At 39.6% G+C, this 23,046-nt stretch overlaps 2 protein-coding genes and 1 long non-coding RNA gene across 3 annotated transcripts in view; 1 reads left to right on the top strand and 2 right to left on the bottom strand.

Moving 5' to 3' along the window:
• The first annotated feature begins 4,631 nt into the window (after nucleotides 1-4,631).
• trappc14 (trafficking protein particle complex 14) lies at nucleotides 4,632-17,914 on the top strand. Its single transcript, XM_037758876.1, has 12 exons — nucleotides 4,632-5,231; nucleotides 10,031-10,114; nucleotides 10,315-10,444; nucleotides 10,767-10,853; nucleotides 10,973-11,093; nucleotides 11,921-12,068; nucleotides 12,200-12,261; nucleotides 12,451-12,623; nucleotides 13,640-13,782; nucleotides 14,784-14,971; nucleotides 15,064-15,231; nucleotides 16,369-17,914. Exons 1-12 carry the CDS (start codon nucleotides 4,803-4,805, stop codon nucleotides 16,370-16,372), a joined length of 1,737 nt encoding a protein of 578 aa, XP_037614804.1. The 5' UTR covers nucleotides 4,632-4,802; the 3' UTR covers nucleotides 16,373-17,914.
• On the bottom strand, nucleotides 8,922-18,318 carry LOC119481729. Its single transcript, XR_005205256.1, has 4 exons — nucleotides 18,210-18,318; nucleotides 15,301-15,310; nucleotides 12,259-12,265; nucleotides 8,922-8,932 (listed from the first exon to the last, which is right to left on the bottom strand). It is a non-coding gene; the product is annotated as an uncharacterized LOC119481729 (long non-coding RNA).
• A 1,388-nt stretch (nucleotides 18,319-19,706) lies between these two features.
• The window catches only part of zanl (zonadhesin, like), a 39,573-nt gene continuing 36,233 nt past the window's right edge, over nucleotides 19,707-23,046 (bottom strand). Inside the window, exons 77-84 of the mRNA XM_037759563.1 lie at nucleotides 22,865-22,995; nucleotides 22,351-22,553; nucleotides 22,119-22,254; nucleotides 21,765-21,902; nucleotides 21,330-21,423; nucleotides 21,096-21,140; nucleotides 20,831-20,883; nucleotides 19,707-20,081 (exon numbers count right to left, since the gene is read on the bottom strand). Coding sequence (XP_037615491.1) covers nucleotides 20,023-20,081; nucleotides 20,831-20,883; nucleotides 21,096-21,140; nucleotides 21,330-21,423; nucleotides 21,765-21,902; nucleotides 22,119-22,254; nucleotides 22,351-22,553; nucleotides 22,865-22,995 — 859 coding nt within the window. The 3' untranslated portion in view covers nucleotides 19,707-20,022. The remainder of the gene's footprint in view (nucleotides 20,082-20,830; nucleotides 20,884-21,095; nucleotides 21,141-21,329; nucleotides 21,424-21,764; nucleotides 21,903-22,118; nucleotides 22,255-22,350; nucleotides 22,554-22,864; nucleotides 22,996-23,046) is intronic.

The following is a 23,046-nucleotide window of genomic DNA, read 5'->3' as shown; positions in this document are numbered from 1 at the left end:
AATTTAGATACTTTTGGTTTGAGTTACCGAATGTTGGAGATATCAGTGGTAGAGCAATGTCTCTTTCCAGAAATCATGAGCCGGTTAATAATAATCCGATAATCCACAGACCTTGTTGTGAGCAGTTTCATGTAGGAACTATTTTCTTTCTACCTATCAAACTACACTCGCCAACCGTATCACTATGCCACCTCATTTGCATAACGAGGCAGAAATGTAAAAAGAAATGTTTAAAGAAAAGAATATAGAAATAAATAAGAGGTGAAATGCAAAGGGAAAATCGTGCATAAATAAATACATTTAAAAATAAATAAAAAATAAGTACTAAAATGAATAAATAAATAAATAAATAAAAAATAAATAAAAAAATAAGTTAAAAAAATGCAAAAATAAGTAAAAATAAATAATAATACATTAATAAATAAATAAGGGAATTAATACAATTCAATTTCTTAAAACAGAAATATCAATTTATGTCACATTTGATCAATAAATTAAGGGCTACATTTATTTTTAACATTATTTTTGCTACATTTGATGACATTTATTTATTTATCGAGTCATTTATTTATTTATCGAGTCATTTATTTAATTCATTCATTCATTTATTTTTTATTTTGGCACGTTTTGTTCTCCGTATATTACCGCGTAGATAACCGGTGCTGCTAACTCACCTAGCACCACTGAACTCGGCAACTCACACAAAAACTATCTAGATTGATAAATAGCACTACAAATAAGAGTGGAAATATGTATGTTTGATTTTGGGATGAACTGTCCCTTTAAACATGACTTTTTTTTGTGAGTATTACGACAAAACAAACATCTTTTGATTTAAATGACCCCATTTCCTCTAGTGCCACCATCAGGACACGGTAAGTTTGTCTGATGAAGGGATGTTATTTGCACCATCATTTTCTTGTGAAGATTTAAACATGCTTGTGTTACAACGAAGAACTGGACTAAAATCTAGCAGATGTTTGCTGTTCTGGGCCACCACTGTTTAACGAACACTAAATGAACAGAGCAGTCACTGTGTCTCATGCCTTAGGATGCAGTCATGTTACCAACCAGGGCTTTAAAACAATGTCCTTCTGTATTTATTATTCTAATTGCCATTTTTGTACATACTGTATTTATCTTGGGGTTTGTTCTCTGAAGAGGTCGGTGATGTTTGAGGGGATATCTGTCACAGTATGATGGGATTTATTATCGATGTTGATGAGAAAACCTGGAATCTGCACCCACTCACCCATACGACAAAAGCCACTCAGTAATATGGGTCATAATTCAGTGTTATCATTTATTGATTTGATGATTAGCGTGATCATAGGGATGTATCACAAATTTACAAAATGTACAAAAATTTTACAAAATTAGAAACTAACAACTAATATTGATACATGACACTAGAACAATTCATCACACTTAATTTGATTATTTAAATGTGATTTAATCTCAAAATTATGTGTTGATCTCGGGATAATACTTGAAAATGCTACACAATTATATAGTCTTTATCTGGTAATTATGAGATAGAGATTATAAGTATAACTGGTAACACTTCATTTTACAGGTCCACAAATTTCTTGGTAATTAGGTGATAATTAGCAAGTAACGTATTTGAAATTTCTTTGGAATTACTGCCAAATTACCCCAATATTTACCTCAAAATTGATCAAAAATGACTTAATTAAATTAAATGTTTGGCTGTCTGACTCTGGATTATTATTTTATATCTATTATAAACATTATTTAATAATTATATTCGATTATTTCCCAATAAGGAGTAATAAATAGATGGTAATTTATTTAATATATTTGCAGGAAAAGAAGTTAATTGATATGTTTTATTTCCATGTCTGCTAATAAATAGATAATAATTAGCAAATAACCAATTTGAAATTACTTAAAAAACTCCCTGAATCATTTCATTAAGTAATGTTCGATACATTTTGAGGTAAATATTGGGGTAATTTTGCTGTAATTCCCAAAGAAATTGAATAATTAATGATAAATGTAATGATTCAGGGAGTTTTTTAAGAAATTTCAAAGAAGTTATTTGCTAATTATCATCTATTTATCAGCAGACATGGAAATAAAGCATATCAATTAACTTTGTATTCTTTTCCTGGGAAATGTATTAAATAAATTACCAGCTCTTTATTACTGCTTATTGGGAAATAATTATTAAATAATTTTTATAATAGATATAAAATAATAATAATAAAAGTCCAGAGTCAAGTCAAGACAGCCAAACCTTTAATTTAATTAATTAATTTTCAATAATATTTTGAGGTAAATATTGGGCTAATTTGGCTGTAATTTCAAAGAAATTTCAAACTTTCTAATTATCACCTAATTACCATGAAATTTCGTGGACCTGTAAAATGAAGTGTTACCGTATTATCTCATAAATATGAGATCTTTTATCTCGTATTGGAGAGATAAGGATCTTGTAATTATTTTCTCTTATTTAAAGGGGACATATCGTGCTCATTTTCAGGTTCATACTTGTATTCTGGGTTTCTATTAGAACATGTTTACATGCTTTAATGTTCAAAAAACACATTATTTTTCTCCTACTGTCTGTCTGAATATACCTGCATTCACCGTCTGTCTGAAACGCTCCGTTTTAGCGCCTATCTCTTTAAGACCCCCTAAGCCAAATCTGATTGGCTTGTTGAATCACATGTTTTCTGATCTAAACAGCCCACAAAAAACTGTCTTATTTCACAGTTTGTGGGTTGGAAGGCGCTCCAGATACTCTTATGTACAGTATGTGCACAAGCTCTGAAAAAGTCACGATATGTCCCCTTTAAAAGATTTTATAACTATGAGATCACCAATTGGTTTTTTTCATTGTTTGAGTACAACGTGTTTCCATACACTCTCTGTACACACATCCCTACTTACACTCCCAGTTACACAAACAAACTCTCCGATGGTAGGTCACGGAAAGTTGATTTTTCACGCCTGTCTTCCCACATACAGTTAAGCTTTTGTTTTTATTCTTCCTGGAGAAAATCTGATTTTAAATGTTTATACTGACATGGTACTGTGATCGCAGAAAAAAAAGGTACAAGCCTCGTTAAATATGTCAGTTTGCAGAGGTCAAAACTGAGCAGGAGCTCCGGCACACACAGTGTGATACATCTTCCATCACTTGATTTGAACAGCTTCCATCTCGTGCTATTCCCACAACACTGGGTTGGGTTATTAACGGAAAGGAAATACTTTATTGATCTCCTCAAGCTGTTACAGATTTCACTGAACTGAAAGAGCAGGAGGTCATTCAGAAAGCAGCAGTATACTTTGGCTTGGATCTTACTTGAAAATCTCTTTTTTGTTTTGTTTTTGTTGGTGAAACTTGTTCTAGATCACGCTCTTTGTGTGCATCCATTGAGTTGTTTTTTTGTTCTTCTTGTACTGAATAAAAGCAACGTTTCTTTAACTTCACTAACACGCCTCCTTGATTTTCACATGTTGATTACTAACATTCAGTTTTCAGTTTGCTGCTGTCTGTGTACACCCCCTCAATTACATAATGAGGCAGAAATGTAAAAAGAAATGTTTGAAGAAATGTATAAAGAAAAGAATACAGAAATAAATAAGTTTGGGGAAATAAATAAGGGGTTAAATGCAAAGGGAAAATCATGAATAAATAAATGCATAAATACATAAATAAAAACACATTCATAAATAAATAAAACAAAAATAAAAAATGAATGCTAATAAATTAGCTCCACCCAGATCAGCTACAATATTAAATTCTGCATGTATCAGTAATAATGATCTAAAGATATAATATATAATATATAAAACAGACCATTGCTCATCATGACCACTTTTACATTTGATACTGTAAGCACATTTTGCTGATTATACTTATTTACTTTTTTATTAAGTAGAATTTTGAATGCAGGACTTTACCTTGAGTTTTTACATTTATTTATTTGTGTATGTATTTATTTATATATTTATATTTATTATTATTATTGTTATTATTATTATTATTACTATTATTATAATTATGATTATTATTATTATTAATTATGTATTCATTTATTTAGTTATTTATGTATGTATGTATTTATTTATATTCATTTATTATTATTATTATTATTATTATTACTGTTATTATCATTATTATTTATTATTTATTTATTTTTCTATTTATTTATTATTATTTTATACATTATCACTACTTTTATTCAAGGAAACAGTTGCAATTCCACCACTGGTAAAGCCTAATATGATATCACAATACCACTTAAACTTCTCTTTTCACTATAGTTGCTTTTTTGTTTTTATTTATTTATTTATTTGTTTATTTATCTATTTATTTATTTATTTATCTATGTATTTATTTATTTATTTATTTATTTATTTATGTATGTATGCGTGTATGTATGTATTTATTTATTTATATATTTATTATTATTATTTATTTATTTATTTATTTATTTATTTATTTATTTATTTATTTATGTATTTATGTATTTATGTATTTATTTATTTATTTATTATTATTTTATACATTATCACTACCCCTGCTCTATCTCTATCTCCATCTCTATCTCGGCTCTGTGATTGATTAGATCGGTCTGGAGAGCGCTCAGTCGTTGATTATCCGTCCTGTTGTTTGTTTTGCTGGCAGCCGGAAGCTGAGCGGTTGAGATGGAGATAAACGGTGTTAAAGTTACTTTAAAGTCGTTATTAACGGTATTTAAAGTGTTTAACCGGTTCAGTTAGATACAGTAATAGATGGTTAACAGTATATATTAGTTAACTTTCTAATAATGGAGTCACAATGTGAGTATTTCATGTATTTTCCCGCCGCTCCGGTCTCCGGTCTGGACACCCCGGAGGACTACTCCTCTCTGCCCCGGAGACAGAGCGTGTTCCTCGGGGAGCTGGTCCAGGTGCTGCTGGTGCTGCGGAGGACTAGAGGAGGTGAAGCACCGTGGAGGGAGCTGGTGGGCTCTCTGTCCGCTCTGGGGAGTGTGAGCGTCGCTGAGAGCCGGCAGCAGAAACCAGCAGGTGTTGAGTACCAGCCGGACATCCAGAGCACCTGCAGCGAGGAGGAGAGAGAGGAGACCGGGGAGAGAGGAGCGGACAGCAGGGAGAGAGAACCGGACAGCAGCCGGAGCTTCACAGAGTGCAGCCCGCATCTCACCCACCACACCTCGGCCAGTGGCGGAGGACAGTCTGGGAGGGAACCGGTGAAGGTGAGACGGATAAAGTACCAGTAGTAGATTTTTTATTAATTTTATTATGTTGGTCACACACAACAGCTGTTAAAGTTTTCTTTTTGGGAGTTTTTCCCACCCGATTAGATTGTTATCAGGCCATTAAATAGGCGTTATCAGGCGCTATAAACGTTTTCTGTAGGTTTAGGCAACAAAAATACAACTTATTTAGGTTCAGGTAACAAAACTACAACTTCTTTAGGTTTAGGTAACAAAACTACAACTTCTTTAGATTTAGGCAATAAAACTACAACTTCTTTAGGTTTAGGCAACAAAACTACAACTTCTTTAGGTTTAGGTAACAAAAATACAACTTCTTTAGGTTTAGGCAATAAAACTACAACTTCTTTAGGTTTAGGCAATAAAACTACAACTTCTTTAGGTTTAAGCAACAAAAATACAACTTCTTTAGGTTCAGGTAACAAAAATACAACTTCTTTAGGTTCAGGTAACAAAACTACAACTTCTTTAGGTTTAGGCAATAAAACTACACAACAAAACTACAACTTCTTTAGGTTTAGGTAACAAAACTACAACTTCTTTAGGTTCAGGTAACAAAACTACAACTTCTTTAGGTTTAGGCAATAAAACTACACAACAAAACTACAACTTCTTTAGGTTTAGGCAACAAAAATACAACTTCTTTAGGTTCAGGTAATAAAACTACAACTTCTTTAGGTTTAGGCAATAAATCTACAACTTCTTTAGGTTTAGGCAATAAAACTACAACTTCTTTAGGTTTAGGCAATAAAACTACAACTTCTTTAGGTTTAGGCAATACAACTACAACTTCTTTAGGTTTAGGCAATAAAACTACAACTTCTTTAGGTTTAGGCAACAAAAATACAACTTCTTTAGGTTCAGGTAACAAAACTACAACTTCTTTAGGTTTAGGCAATAAAACTACACAACAAAACTACAACTTCTTTAGGTTTAGGTAACAAAACTACACAACGAAACTACAACTTCTTTAGGTTTAGGTAACAAAAATACACAACAAAACTACAACTTCTTTAGGTTTAGGCAATAAAACTACAACTTCTTTAGGTTTAAGCAACAAAAATACAACTTCTTTAGGTTCAGGTAACAAAACTACAACTTCTTTAGGTTTAGGCAATAAAACTACACAACAAAACTACAACTTCTTTAGGTTTAGGTAACAAAACTACAACTTCTTTAGGTTCAGGTAACAAAACTACAACTTCTTTAGGTTTAGGCAATAAAACTACACAACAAAACTACAACTTCTTTAGGTTTAGGCAACAAAAATACAACTTCTTTAGGTTCAGGTAATAAAACTACAACTTCTTTAGGTTTAGGCAATAAATCTACAACTTCTTTAGGTTTAGGCAATAAAACTACAACTTCTTTAGGTTTAGGCAATACAACTACAACTTCTTTAGGTTTAGGCAATAAAACTACAACTTCTTTAGGTTTAGGCAACAAAAATACAACTTCTTTAGGTTCAGGTAACAAAACTAAAACTTCTTTAGGTTCAGGTAACAAAACTACAACTTCTTTAGGTTTAGGCAATAAAACTACACAACAAAACTACAACTTCTTTAGGTTTAGGTAACAAAACTACACAACGAAACTACAACTTCTTTAGGTTTAGGTAACAAAAATACAACAAAACTACAACTTCTTTAGGTTTAGGTAACAAAACTACACAACAAAACTACAACTTCTTTAGGTTTAGGTAACAAAACTACACAACAAAACTACAACTTCTTTAGGTTTAGGCAATAAAACTACACAACAAAATTACAACTTCTTTAGGTTTAGGTAACAAAACTACAACTTCTTTAGGTTTAGGTAACAAAAATACAACTTCTTTAGGTTTAGGTAACAAAACTACAACTTCTTTAGGTTTAGGCAACAAAAATACAACTTCTTTAGGTTCAGGTAACAAAACTACAACTTCTTTAGGTTTAGGCAATAAAACTACAAAACAAAACTACAACTTCTTTAGGTTTAGGTAACCAAAAAAAAACAGGTTTAGGCAAGGACAGTCTGGGAGGGAACCGGTGAAGGTGAGACGGAGAAAGTACCAGTAGAAGAAATATTTTTATTTTATTACTTTTATTATGTTGGTCACACACAACTGCCACTATTTCCCTGTTAAAGTTTTTTTTTTTGGGAGTTTTTCCTGATCTGAATCGAGCACCCGATTCGATTGTTATCAGGCCATTAAATAGGCGTTATCAGTCCCTATAAGCACCATAGATGTGGGTCATTAGGGGCCTCCTACGCCTACTACTTTGTAAAAGTGAAAGTGAAACTGTAAAGCAACACGTTCTTACGGGGTCAGATCAGTCTCAATTAGGGATACACCGATACCGATACCAGTATCAGGTATCGGGTCCGATACTGTGCTCACCCGGAGCAGCCGGGGATTGAGCCACCGACCTTCCGATTGGTGGACGACGGTCCTATCACACGCGCTCACGCTCCACCTCCCCGACGGTGCGGGCGAGATGGGCCAGTGGTGCAGCCGGATCCCACCTCAGCTGGCGCGCGCCGGCCCTCACTTTCATTGCACCACGGGGTTTTGCTCGCACCCTTTGACTCGCGCGCACGTTTACTTGGGCCGAGCCCTGATCTGGCTGCAGGATGCAATTGGGGCGCACTGAGGACAGTCCGCCCCGGTCGACAGTCGCAGCGGGCCGTCCCCGGCGGGGAAGGAGGGCGCAGCAAGCTCTTTGTCCACGGTGCGGCTTTGTCCCTCCCGCTGGCTGTTAACGAGGGTCTTTTGGCACAGAGAAGTACTCGTATCGGTACTCGGTATCAGCGAGTACCCAAATGAAAGTACTTGTACTCGGTCTGAAAAAAGTGTGATCGGTGCATCCCTATTATTTGCATTTGGATGTTGTCGCATTTATATACAAACTGTTGAACCTGCATTTACAAACTACTTGTCTGGTGTGAACTTCACTGCATGTTCTGTGTGTGGTTTTATGAGACTCCCCTTGACGTGCACCGATCCGCAAATGCATTTCTTTGTTCAACAGGGAATTATCTGTAGCCAATCCGATGTCTCACTCCTTCTCAGCCAATCACATGAGCGTGTCCCCACGAGGCTTTGATTTACTGTATTTCACGCACGGGGTGAACGTCAACACGGACAGTAGTCAGACAACAACCCCGAGGGCGTGCTGTGTCGAATTCGGTGGCAACTTGGACACGTTCAATATTAATCACATTGAATAAACAAGTGAAAGTGCTCTGGGGAGCTTCAGTGCTCTGCGGACTGAGTCGAGCTCTCCGCTGTATTTACTATCTAATAAAACCTGCATTAAAGGTAAAACTTGTAAATGTGTTGGAGGACAGTTTGGATAACTTCTTCAACCTTTAAACTCACTATCATCACCACTCATTATACTGACCTACCTTCAGAGTAAGAGGAAGTAACCTTCACATATTTCCTGAGTTGAGGAGAAACCAAACCACAGTCATTTACATACACTTCCTGTCTAGGCTGACATTTATTCTTCTCTTTGATTTGATCACCTCTGAGACAGAACAGCCTTTTATTCTGCCTGTTACAGTAATCTTTGAGCTCCAGATGTGTCCAGACTTGACAGTGCAGTTATATCCTCAGGGGGTCTTTCACCTGTCAGGGAGGAGATCTCCAGATACTGAAGATGGCAGATGCTGACAGGCTGCAGCACACTGACAGGCTGCTGGCAACAGTGTCTGTACCGGTCTGTAGACGGCTGGATATACCTAGAACCTCAACACTTATTGGGTCCCAACCTAATTGTGTTTTTAAAACTTTCAAGTACCAAAAGTTGGCACCAATTGCTTGGTCAGAGGTGGACCCATAAGAGTTCTTCCAGCTGTGATATTAAGATAAAATACATATAAAATGATGCTCCTATTCTAACTTATATATATATAGAAGTTATATATATATATAAGTTAGAATAGAAGCATGTAAGCATGTATGTAGTCAGAGATGTCCTGAAGTCAAATATATCAGGATCATTGTCAGGAATTGTTTATTAAAATGTTTCCAGCAAACCAAAAATCAAAGAATAAAGACATTACCCTCACAAATTAGTGGTATTTTCTTTTTAATTTATAAGGGACATGTAAGGTTTTATACTTCAGGTGAATATAATCCAATCAATCTTATTCCCTTATATGTATTTTGTATATACAGTTCCCTTTGTGAACACCTTATTTTGAAAAGGTTTTTAAAAAAAGGCGATTTTTTTCCCCTACCCATTTTATATATATATATATATATATATATATATATATATATATATATATATATATATATTTATATATATGGACATTGTTTGCTATTGTTCACCCAATCAGGTCATTGAGGAAACTGTCAGTCGTCGCCACCTTTCAGCGTTCGGAAGCACATGACGTCTCTGTGTGGACACAAAAGATTAATATGTGTGTGTTGGGAGGATAAATAGAGAGAAACCATGTTTGAACCACAAACATACATTACTTTGTGAACCAGACGTGTGTTGTGTAATTTTTTCTTCCTGTGAGTACTGACGGTGCAAACTTGAAACAAGCAGTCGATTAAGCCAGAGACAATTATTTGACAATAATTTTGTGAGTTGATTAATCGTCATAACATAAATGCTAAAAATGAACTAAGTAGTTAATTAACCAATAATGGCAGTAATTGTAAGTGTCAGCCCTCTTAGACTTGACTTGTTAATGATCTGTATGCTAATTGATTCCACATATTGTCACCAAAACAAACTGTTTAATCTGTAACATGCCGTCCTCTGCTTGTCCTCCTGCAGTCTGCTCTAGTGTTGGATGACCAGGCTGTCTTCTGTCTCAACGTCTCTCTGGACAAGCTGCCAGTCAACACTCTTAAAGCCAAGGTCAGACACATCTGCATACAGTACATACAAATAGGGTTACATTTGTCAACGTTTTGTTTCATGAATGTTTCTTTGATGTCTCTGGTTGTGTTAGACTGTTGACAATGTTAGACGTCAGACAACTAACATATTAGGGGGGCAAAATGAAAATGATTAACTCAAACTTCCCTCTGTGTTTGTCTGCGTCTCTGTGTTGTCAGATCGTAGTGACCGTGTGGTGTCAGGATGATGAGAAGGTGGAGGTGAGGGAACATGGCTACCTGACTCTCCTGCAGCTCAGGAGTCCAATACTCACCTTCAGGCAGGACCTGAACACCTTCAAGGCCCAGGGTACACACACTGTGTTTCTCTCAACACCAGACATGAGCTCTGAGGGACAGTTTGTAGTCTAAAACCTGGAATTGAACTGGAATTTACCAGGTTTTAAGAGGATATCTCTCTGGGGAATGGCTTACAAAATCAGTCTTAGATTTAATGTCTTTAGAGTTGTCCAATCTATGACTAAATATCTACATAAATACAGAGCCAGGGGAAGAAAAAACTCAGAATTCGTACCCGTCGTACCATTCTGACAGTGATTGCTGAACACCAGTAGTGATGTAAAGTGTCGGGTTTTAACTCTTGTGTGTCTGTGTCTTGTTTCTATTCCCAGTCAGCACCATCCTGAATGTTCTTCCACCTCCCAGTGTCCAGTGTCAGCACATGACTATCTCTGGGAAACACGTGACCGTCCTCAAAGGTTCGATCAGCAGCTCACACTCACACATAGAGAGATCTTTAAAGAGACTCTGCCTGAGTTATTCCTCCCCTCTCTCTCTCTCTCTCTCTCTCTCTCTCTCTCTCTCTCTCTCTCCTCAGTGTTGAACTGCAGCTCTCAGGATGAGGTGTGTGTCAGAGATGTGAAGATCGTTCCTAACTATAACTCGTCCTACCTCCCCATCATGCCAGATGGTTCAGTTCTCATAGTCGACACTGTCTGGTAAGTACATGTGCACTCAAATATCAGATAAAAACATCTGTCCAAAGGAAGGGGAAAAGATTTGAAACAAACTTTTTTCACTGTCTGCCACTGTGGCAGGCAAATATATTTTTTTGTTTGCCACTCAGAAATTGTATCTGACACTTTTCAAATCTATTCGCTAAATGAAGGAATAACATTTCTGATATTGTGTAATTTACCATCACCCAATAGTCATTTTTACTGAGCAGAGCTTGAACGTCTCATAATAATAACTCGATGGCACCTCCGTTAACGTTAGTAGCTCCGTCATTTAACCAAGCAGGACTGTTCTGCCCACCGGCTGCTAAGAGCTAACGTTATTAACTCTCCTCCTGTTGATATCAACACGGATTTGTCGTTCACACCGCAGCATTATCACAGATTGCTGACTAGAAACCATTAATGCCGATCTCCCGATTGCATATTTTTACTGAATATTGGTCGATAACGATCGGTGGCTGATCCAACAGGCCATCCCTAACAGCAAGCCTAGAGGGCTAAAATACAATAGCAAAGGGCAAAGCAAAGCATATGTGCCAAAAATCGCTCTGAGTCCGTTTGGAGGGCTGAAAGGGACCAAAAAGTGACATTTATTGGCGTCAAGGAGAGCAGCAGTATCTGTATCAGACTCCTCTTATGCTAGATCAGCAAACCACAATACCCAGAATGAAGACACACACACATTTCTGAGAGTTGTTTAACATGTTAAACAGATTAAAGTTCATGTGGTAAAATCAGGAACTGTGTTTTGTGTTCTTTAAAGTCTCCTAATAAACACTTCTTTGTTTCCACTTCCCCCCCTCAAGCCACCAATCAGCTGAGGTCACCGTGGCTTCATTCTATCGGATAGACAGCGGGTCGTCGCGTTTGCCCAGCGTGCTCAGCGCCCTGGAGGAGCAGAACTTCCTGTTCCAGCTGCAGCTACAAGACAAAGCCGAGGAGGACTCCAGTGAGGTGAGAGGACGTGATGGACGCGGCTTCCATCAATACGTGTGTGTCCGATCGTCTAGCTGCCGTCTACGAGAGCCGCTAATAGTTCTAGTTCATCATATGTCCTGATATGTTTATTGTGTATATTTCTGTAGGGTTTTGAAGTCCCGCTGGTGGCTGTGTTACAGTGGTACACTCCAACACTGCCTTTAACAAGGTAACTGCTCCTCTTCTGTTCAACATTAGGAAAGTTCAAGAATACTCATTTGTAGTACATGTCTAAGCAGGAAAAGCACAGGTGTGAGCTAGTTCCAGGGTCCTGGGACACTTTGTTCCACCTGTGCTTTTCCCGTTACGACAAGTCAAAATGGAAATTAAAATACAAATTTTTTGCTTTCCCTTCCAGATACATCTCCAGCTGTTACTCGTTGCCCAGTATCCGCTTGCATCGTCCTCGGCTGGTGATGACAGCTTCCTGTCCTCGCGCCGTCAGGCCTCTGGAGCACTTCTGGGTGAAATACACCCTCCTCAACGACTTGCAGGACTTCCTGGCCGTCCGTCTGATCTGGAATTCTGACGGTGGGTAGCAGACTTTACCACCTCACCGTCTGCCTTTTACACACCTGTAATACCTGGCTTTGGGCCGCCTCGGTTTAGTTCAGGGGTCAACAACCTGAGCCGCTGGTTGCAGACCCCTGCTTTAGTGAAACACATCTGTTTGCATCTGTCTTCTCACCCTTATGCTGGTTTTTGCTGCTCTGACAGACAGGCAAAGTCTATTTCATGGTCCCCTTAACAAGTCGTAGTGCTGCTTGCTTCATACAGTTACATTACGACATGAAACTATTCATAACTCTGACAGGCAGATCAGATTAGATGTAATCTAGAGGACAAGTTGTGACTCATTTCTACAGTCAACATTATAACAACTTATCTGTTCACAGTGCCGGTCACTATGGCAAGCCGTTTAATAACATTTAATAGCTAAGCTTGACCCCATGACCGAGCCATGTGACCGAGCGGACGCCACAGCGTCTGCTCTATGGACCCAATGGATGCCGTTCCAGCCATTTTGGCATCATGCACCACTGAGCGACTCTCATAGGAATGAACCGGGCCCCGTCTCCAACGCTGTATCCAGTTCTCTGAAATCCACGATAACTGGGGAGTGTCGGGTGTGAGATAAAGCCAGGCACCCTGATCCAGCTGTGATCACGACTGGGTCAGCGTCCAGATGTGCAATCTTCGGTGCAGTCAGCGTGGAAGCATTTTGTAGCAGCCTTTGAGACGTGTCGGCTGGGTGTGTCGGGATAAAAGCCAGCTGTGATGAAATCCAACAGCACAGTGTTCAAACAGGTCTGTGTGGGTGGGCATTACATCCTTATCAGTACCCGGGAAAGAGAAACCAGGCGGACCGGGTTCTTTCTATGATGTGGCACCAACAGAAGAAGCTGCCAAAGACTCAGCACGTGTTGAAACAGCGTGAGAAAAATGGCAAACTCATCCAGTTTTCTATCCTAATCTACTTTCATATTCTTTCTCCCTCCTCTCCTCCACCCCCTGGTCCCTACCTCCATCCTCCATCCATCCATCAGCTGGTAAAGGAGGCCAGCAGGACCACAAGGCCCACCCAGCAGTGGTGTGCCAGTCTCCCCTCAACAACCTGGGCCAGTGTAGGAAGGGCTCCACCCTCTCCTTCACCGTGGCCTTCCAGATCCTCAGGACCGGACTCTTCGAGGTACCGCATGGTTCTGCAGATGCATTAACCCTCTGAGACCCACGATAGACACGTTTTTGTCTTTTTTTTACGGGGCTACAGGAGGTCTTTAGGGGGAGATAGCAGGTCAACAGTAGATGTCACATAGAAGTGGTGTACATCATCTGAAAGCTGAGAACCTGGAGATTAATTTGAGATGCTGCTCAGCACTGTGTGTCAAGCTGTTCTGGTCATGAATCAGTAATAAACATGAATTAATTAATTAATTATTTAAAATGAAGTGTATAAGTGTTTAGAACATTATAATAGAAGTATATGATGGTCATCCTCATGCTCTATTATGTCTCATAAGTTGTTGCCGCAATTTTTGTGCTGATACCATTTGTTACACAGATTTGATGCTAAATTTATCAATTTTTACCACACAAAAATGTATTAAAATGATCAATAATCCCTCCAAAATACCACATTAAGACACCAAGACCTTGAGGAACACCATAGAAAAAGACATGCTGTGATTTGGGATCAAAAACTTCTGACATTTTTTAAGATTTCTGCAAGAATTGCATTTTTCAGGGATTGGATGGCGAGCACTTCTGTTGTGTAAACTGCTCAGAAACCCCCTTATTGATCAATGTAGCTAGGAAAGCCATCCATCCTCTGAATGCTCTAGGTCTGTAGTTTGTGGCTGTAAAGTTTCATGAGGCTGTGATTATCCTAGAGGTCACCACAGGTCATTTTATACAGTGAGGTAAAAAAAAATGGTCTCACTACAATGAAATGTCTCCTATGGGGACTAACATCATCACACATGAATACAGTTGGGCTCATTGGATCTGGTAGCATGACATTGTTGGTACTCTAGCTCTAAAACTGAACCTGCTGCAGCAGGTCAGACAGACAGTCGGGATCGCGGGTCTCAGAAGGGTAACTGACAAAATAAACGCTGCTACACACAGTACCACTCACAGTGCCTCTCCCGTCTCCTCCATCCCTGTCCTCCTCCACGGCAACAACCGTAGTTGAGCCAGCACATGAAACTGAAGCTCCAGTTCACAGCCTCGACGCCGACTCCTCCGGTGGAGCCTCGGTCACCGCTGAGGAAGTCTCCGTCATCATCATCGTCATCCAGAGAACTGCTGGAGAGACACAGCGTTGGCCGATCTCAGAGCTTCTCCCACCAGCAACCGTCCAGGTCGCACCACGTCAGGTACGCAGGATCAGCAATGTGCTGCAGCTTCAGTATCTTTAACCAGCTATCTTTAATCCATCATCATGTGTCTGTGTCTCTGCTGGCTCCAGGTCAGGCAGTGTGATGGAGCGCCGGGCCGTCACCCCTCCTGTAGGATCTCCGCTGGGCAGAGGCCTGCACCTGCCCCCACCCGACCACGCCCTCATTTCACTGGACAAAATAGCCAAGAGAGAGTGTAAGGTGTTGGTGCTGGAACCGATCCACGAGGCACACAGCAGGTAAGAAAGCAGCTTTTACACTTTTACAGCATATTATGAGCTCTCGGTGATGATCTAAATGTAAATTACAGTGATAATTCTTCAAAAGACAGAATGTGCTTGGTACCAGTTCCACCTGTGTACCAGTGATGTTATGTTAAGACCTGTGATGTGTGATGTTATGTTAAGACCTGTGATGTGTGATGTTATGTTAAGACCTGTGATGTGTGATGTTATGTTAAGACCTGGATGTTATGTTATGTGATGTGTGATGTTATGTTAAGACCTGGAACCGCAATAAGTTGTAATATTGTGTATCACTGCACTCATATTTCACTTTTTATACCCCTGCGACAACGTAGTCCGGGGTATATAGCACTCTGCGTGTCCGTCTGTCCGTCCGTCCGTCCTTCCTTTCGTCTTTCCGACCGTCTGTCCGTCCTTCCGTCCTCCTTCCTTCCGTCCTTCCGTCCTCCGTCCATCCTTCCGTCCGTCTGTCCGTCCTTCCGTCCGTTCTTCTGTCCTTCCGTCCGTCCGTCCTTCCGTCCGTCCGTCCTTCCTTCCGTCCTTCCGTCCGGCCATCCTTCCATCCGGCCATCCTTCCGTCGGTCCTTCCGTCCGTCCTTCCGTCTGTCTGTCCGTCCGTCCGTCCTTCCGTCTTCCGTCCTTCCGTCTTCCGTCCGTCCTTCCTTCCGTCCTTCCGTCCTTCCGTCTTCCGTCCGTCCTTCCGTCCTTCCGTCCTTCCGTCCTTCCGTCCTTCCGTCTTCCATCCATCCGTCCTTCCGTCCTTCCGTCCGTCCATCCTTCCGTCCGTCCGTCCGTCCGTCCGTCCGTTCGTCCGTCTGTCCATCTTCACTTTAGTTTCCGGAGCAGAGCTTGGAAACTATTTAACTCAGCGACATTGATTAAACAGTTCCCTCTTGTGGAGAATCTGCACGGGTCTGAATGTGAGACGGGGACTTGGTGAGGAAGATACAAGCCATCTGCCATGAGGTGTACTTGCACATGCACGTACATATGTAGAATGCTGGAATACTGTATGTGAATGTTCATTCTTGGGATTGTTTAAAGGCATAAAAAGTGCACTTTATACCACGTTTAGACTCGCTATGTTTCAGAAACACATGTTGATTGCGACTCTTCACTGTTTCTCCTCAGATGACCTGGAGAGGAAGGTTTTTTACTGAAGACACACAGTGTTCGGTGCCTCCGTCCAGCCGCCAGAGCCCCATCATCCTCGGCCCGAAGGCAACGAGACGTGGATGGAGTGATGGATTTATGGAGGGAGGAGCAGCCGAGAGGGACGGTGACTGGCCAGAGAGGAGCAGTGGTGCTGATGAGAGGAAGGTGAAGCTGCTGGTCAGAAGAAAAGCCCCAATTCTTCATTTCATTGGTTTATCATTTCAGTTTTTTTACATTTCCTTCAAGCCTTCATTCCATTTTACTCGTTTCACTGCCTTCCTATGCCTGTTGATATTTATAGTTACTAGTTCTTTACAAGACTTTTTAGGAAATTATCGTTTTCTTTTCCTTTTTTATGGCAGCTCGTTTTCTCATAGGAACCCCCAGATTGCCTGGGAGCACATATTAAGTAGTAGTAGATCCAGTAGTTGGTATTTCCTTTGATAAACAGTCCGACATTTAGTGAAATGCACTTGTTTGCCATCGAACTCACAGTTAGATGAGCTGCATCTGAAAACACAGACCATGCGACAGTCCTATCTCAGCGTGTGCACTATATGGTCCAGGTTAGCAGTTTCCCCCTGCTTCCAGTCTTTGTGCTAAGCTAAGCTAAGCTATTTCTTTGCTTTAACATACAGATGTAACATTGATATTGATCTACTGAATCTGATTCTGGGTGTGACGGGACTTCCTACAGTATCAGATATTAAACGGCAGCTTAGGTTTCGTCATCGAAATCTGAAACAGTCTTAGGGGCTCTTTACATTTTGGGAAATGTGTTAGTAATCATAAATTAATATTGATAGATTTAAGGTTACAAATGTGTATGTTAAATAGGTTTACTTTAACTGGATGAGAGCTGCGTCTCGACTCAGACTTGAAGGGCTGTCGTCTTGCACCTTTAGCAGGAGGTGGTTTGCACTCAGACTGACATATATCGGCCTATTTTTTTATAGGATAAAACTAAAACATGTGAGTGTGATCCAGCTGCGTAGTAATAACAGTAGTCTTTACACTGGCTGATTTATTTAAATGCAATTGTCTTAATGATACCTATTTATTGTTAATGTTCAGGTTTTAAGTTGATGTTTTTTGTTTTTTATTTGACCCCTCGCATTCATTCCAGCACCTTTTACAGTGTAGTAGTCCTCCTCGTTTCATTGTCCAGTAATTCAAACCCTAGCATTGTGACGTAATCGCTGATAATGACTTGCATGTATAATGTGAGCCTCGTGTCGAGTGTCTGCAGTAGAAACAGGGTCCAACTAAAGCTGCTTAGAGCCGGCGCTTTGTGTTCACGTTCACTTTTTTTACATTTCTAAAATCTATGTTTATAGCATTTCATTAAAGCTTTTAAATAAGTCAGATAATTACAACAGAATTATTCATTTCTTAGGGTGTTTCCCCAGAAAGATTTGTAATTTTTGTTTTTCAGACTCTCCCTAGGGCAGGGGTCAGCAACCTTTACGATCAAAAGAGCTGTTTTAGGCAAAAATAAATAAATAATAATCTGTCTGGAGCCGCAAAACAACAATCTGAGATTTCCAGAATAAAAGTCATAACTTTACGAGAAAAAAAGTCGTAATATTACGAAAATAAAATCATAACTTTGCGAGAAAAAAAGTCGTAATATTACGAGAATAAAATCATAACTTTGCGAGAAAAAAAGTCGTAATATTACGAGAATAAAATCATAACTTTACGTGAAAAAAAGTCGCAATATTACGAGAATAAAGTCATAACTTTACGAGAAAAAAAGTCGCAATATTACGAGAATAAAATCATAACTTTAAGAGAAAAATAACACGTTAAATTACTACTTATTATTGGAAACGTTATTCTTCATATGTGTTGAATTGTTGGACTGTTGACACAGTTTTTACTCAGTCAACACTGTCTCTGTTTGCCCAATAATTAGTACCATAACTAAGTTGAAGTGAATGTGATAACAGAAAAGCTGTGTACACATAAACATACAGTATTGTCACTGAGTTAATCTCCATTGCCAATAGAACATAGTCATATAAATCCCGCTGCTTTAGCCTCATATGACATTATTAAGTATTTTCTGCTGTAGCTTGCTTACAGATGTGAATCCCACACACATCTGGAGAGTTAATGTAACAATTAGGATTAGCTATTGTCACCTTGAGGCTGAAATGTTCATTACATCCCGCATTGATTGAGACAGAAAGACCAACGTACGGATGGTTTACTGTGAATATTCCTGAGGCATTACCAGAAATGGTGCTAAGAAGCTGGTGTTGGAGGAAAAGGGTTCATCCCCCTGAGAGCATGACTGTACTGTTCTTCATTTTACAGGTCCGCAAATTTCATGGTAATTAGGTGATAATTTATAATTTATAATAAAGTCATTTTCGATACATTTTGAGGTAAATATTGGGGTAATTTGGCAGTAATTTCAAATAGGTTACTTGCTAATTATGATTATTATATTATGAAGACATGGAGATACAACCGTTGAAAGGGTTCATCCTCTGGGGAGCATAAATGTCGATGCAGTTTTTCTACATATTAGATATTTCTTTAATGTATACACATAGGAAAAAAAGAAGGCCAAAGGGGGTCTCCAAAACATTCAGGTTCCTCCTCTGCAGCAGCAAACGTCGTACTTTGATTTGTTATAGACCAAAGTGTTGGTTAGGGGGATTTGGCACCAGACAAAAGGTCAAGGGGTCAATGAAGTCATAGGATCGTCCTCTGAGGAAACCTGGAAAATGAATGGAAAACAAGCCAGTTGCTGAGATACAGTATGTTTGTTCCATTGTGCCATCCGAGTGTTCAAGTAACTTCACATTAAAGACATATTATTGTCTATAAAATCAATAATAAAATCTTGAATTTGAGGGGTAAAATGTGTGTAATTTTATAAGTGAGACTGTTGTTGTTGTTGATGTGTTGAGTCTGGCTGAATGGGCCTCGTCATTTCATTCCGTGGTGTCGAATCTCCTTTCAAAACATTTGAGCCATTAGAGAGAAAGAGTGAGCGTATTATTGTGTAACAAATGTTTAGGATCTCTGGTTTTCTGCCTACGTTGATGGCAAATAAAGTATTGCTGGGTAATGTGTTGGTCTGTGTTTGATATTTATTAGTATTTTTATATATATATATATATATTTATATATATATGTATATTTATATTTATATATATATGTATATAATATATGCATATATATATGTGTATAAATATATATATATAAATATATGTATATAAATATATATTTATATAAAAGATATATAAATATATTTATATATAAATAAATATATATATTTGAAAGAATGAAAACACAGCTTTATCTGTAATGGTCTTACAGACATTTTATTTATTTATTTGCACGCATTTCATTCCATAAATAAATTTACACACACACAGAGAGAGATTCCTACTTTTCTGTTAATTAAACGAACACGTCTGACTAAAATGACATCTTCAAAAGCATAAGTTAAGAAAGCAAAACAATATCTATAATATTCACAACTCTCACAAGACTTCCTTCATTTGTGACGGAGTTTTATTCTTCTCTGGATGCTGAACGAGCTTCAGAACAGATTGATCATGTTGACTCAGGCAGAAGGTGTTTGTTGCGTTCAGGTTACACAGTTTGTCATCACAGAGCCGACACTTTGACGGTTTTTTGTTCGTCGTCCATGTTTGTATATGGAACACCTAGAAGAGAACAAAAGGGACAGATATTAGAGCTGCGCTAATAATCATCACTGATTAAATACCTGTGATGGGTCAATATGGTGTAGCCCAGTTAAAATTATGCATTCATAAATACTTGTCTGTGATAAATAAATAAATTCATGGGTTGAGTTCATGGGTTAAAAAATGTTAAGAAGAATGGTAAAAATGCATTTTTATTTTATTTTGATAAACGTAAATGCAATCGGTAGAAGTAAAAAGCTAACGTTAGGCTGTAGATGAACTACACCCCCCATTCCCCATAGGAGACATTTCATTGTAGTGAGACCATTATTTTTTAAACTTGACCTCGCTGTATAAAATGACCTGTGGTGACCTCTAGGATAATCACAGCCTCATGAAACTTTACAGCCACAAACTAGAGACCTAGTGCATTCAGAGGATGGATGGCTTTCCTAGCTAGATTGACGATAAGGGGGTTTCTGAGCAGTTTACACAACAGAAGTGCTCGCCATCCAATCGCCGAAAAACGCAATTCTTGCAGAAATCTTAAAAAATGTTAAAAGTTTTTGAATCCAAATCACAGCATGGCTTTTTCTATGGTGTTCCTCAAGGTCTTGGTGTCTTAATGTGGTATTTTGGAGGGATTATTGAGCAGTTTATATACTGTGATGTGATTCACACTCAGCTATTTTTAAATGTAGTCCTGAGACCAAAGATCTGTGTGAGTCCTATTTCGTAATCTTATTTCTTCCATGAACAATACTGACCGTTCTTACTTGTTGGTTTCATGACGAGCTTTTTCTCGTTGCACTTGTATTTCCTGCGGACAGAAAGGAGAAAGAAAAGTGAGACACTTCAAAATGAACGTTAATTAATTAATTAATAAGACATCTCTGCCTGCAGGTCAGAGTACAGAGGGTGTTTTTAGAGAGTGAAGGTAGAGTGAAGGCCCTCGTTCCCAGTGCTGATACAGTTATAATGCTCCCAGAAATTCACCCCAAACAAGGAGATGACACTGTAATGTTCTCTCACCCACTGTGAGACGACTGCGGCCTCTGAATTACATAAACTTGTGACCTGCAATGAAAATGAAACTTTTTATCTGGGCTTTGAAAGGAGTGGCGGACGGCAGCGGCAGCAGCAGCAGCGTCCTCAGGCTGGGAGACGTTAGTCATTCTGCCAGCGTCGGTCAGCAGTCATCATGACACACTCATCCATGCACGTCCTTCTAATGCTTTGATATTTGCACAATCAGTTGAGACTCACTTGTCTTTTTGTTTGCAAACGCACACGATGGCGGTCACGATGATGACGACGGCGACTGCGACCAGGGATGCTATCAGGATAATCCATTTGGTTTCTGTAACAAACAACAATTAAATTAAATCTTTTACTCTTAAAGCTGCAAAAAAACACCTTTCAGTATATTGTAATTAAAGTGTTCTGAGTGAAAACTAGACTTCTACTCCTCCTCATGGCTCTGTTTTCAGGCTTTAGAAAAAATCTAGCTCGTGACGGGAGACTTTGACCAATCACAGGTCATTTCAGAGAGAGAGAGAGAGAGAGAGAGCGTTCCTATTGGCCGTGCTTCGGCTGGTGGGCGGTGCTTGGTATTTCCTCAACTTGATCTTCGGTTCACAGACTTTCTCATATTACAGCTAAACAGTACTAAACAGTAAATTGCATCAGTAACAGCCGTACCCAGTCCTCCGCTTTGTGTGATCTCCACCTCGCAGTTGGCGCCCTTGAAGCCGTTTGCACACCGACAGGAGTACGAGGTGTTGCTGGCCTCGTCACATGTCCCTCCGTTCAGACACGGGTAACTGAGGCAGGGACTCGCTGCAAAACAAAACACATTACTGATGAGAAAACTGCGTCTTGATACACTTGCAATCTAGACGGAGGGGAGGGGTTCAACAATTATGGTTTGTATTCAGTCAATCAAACATTATAGCAGTGGTCGTTGCAGACACACCTGGGAAAGAGAGATCTACACTGAGTGCACTTTTCTAGTCTTTTTTTTCTAGTTTTCTAGAATTGATCACAAACACATACCTCTGTAGCAGTCCCGTTTGAAGTCGTAGATGGTGCAGACGTGACCGCTCTGGCAGGTCTTTGGCTGGCACACGGCGCCAGTCATGGAGCATTCGCAAGCCTCAGAGCAGTCCTCCGTCACAAACTTCTCCTTCAGCTGCAGGACGGAGGGAGAGCGGTGAGACGGAGAACTTCACAATGACATCATATCACACAGTGACACATACTGCTGTATCTCCGTAAGGCCTCTTACTGTGTAGTATCTGTTGAGGAAGGTGCAGCCGCACTGAGCGTACGGCACGCAGATCCCCTCGCTCATGACGAAGCCAGCGGCACACTGGCACCCCTCCATGCAGGAGGTGGTGTCGCACTCGGAGGGCGCTGCCAGGTCGGCGCAGGAAGCGGGGCAAGGTGACATGCAGGGGGAGTAGGTGCTGTTGGCATCACAGGTCATGACTGGGAGAGAGAGAGAGAGAGGTCACGACCTTGTCTCGTATGGATAATGGCTGATTACTTTCACTTTTAACAAGCTACATGTAGTTTTCTGTATATTTTTACAGCAGTACAGGCTGCTGTAACAGTAGCCTGTACTGTTCCAGCGCTTTGCATTGTGGGATACAGTAGGCGAGGTAGACTGGTCCGATGCATACTGGAGATTTGACTCTTGTTTGCATACTACATGCTACATTTTGGCCAAATCAGTACGTACTACTAGTGTAATATGAGGTTTCGTATACAGCCTTTGTGTGTGTTCAGCGTCGTCTTACCACAGTCCAGCTGCTGCCGCCAGGATCCCAGCTTGACTCCGGCCTCCTGACAGGCTGCAGCGTACGCATCATAACTGGCACAACGCAGCGCTGCACTGCCTTCCTCAGCACACAGGTCAAACACACAGTCACTGAGGGACAAACAGACATACTGAGCATGAGCAAAGGCAGCCAAACAACAT

This window comes from Sebastes umbrosus, chromosome 22 (genome assembly GCF_015220745.1).
Source record: "Sebastes umbrosus isolate fSebUmb1 chromosome 22, fSebUmb1.pri, whole genome shotgun sequence".
Taxonomy (NCBI): domain Eukaryota; kingdom Metazoa; phylum Chordata; class Actinopteri; order Perciformes; family Sebastidae; genus Sebastes; species Sebastes umbrosus.
The sequence above is the reverse complement of the archived record's forward strand: the minus strand, read 5'-3'. Positions and strand labels throughout refer to the sequence as shown.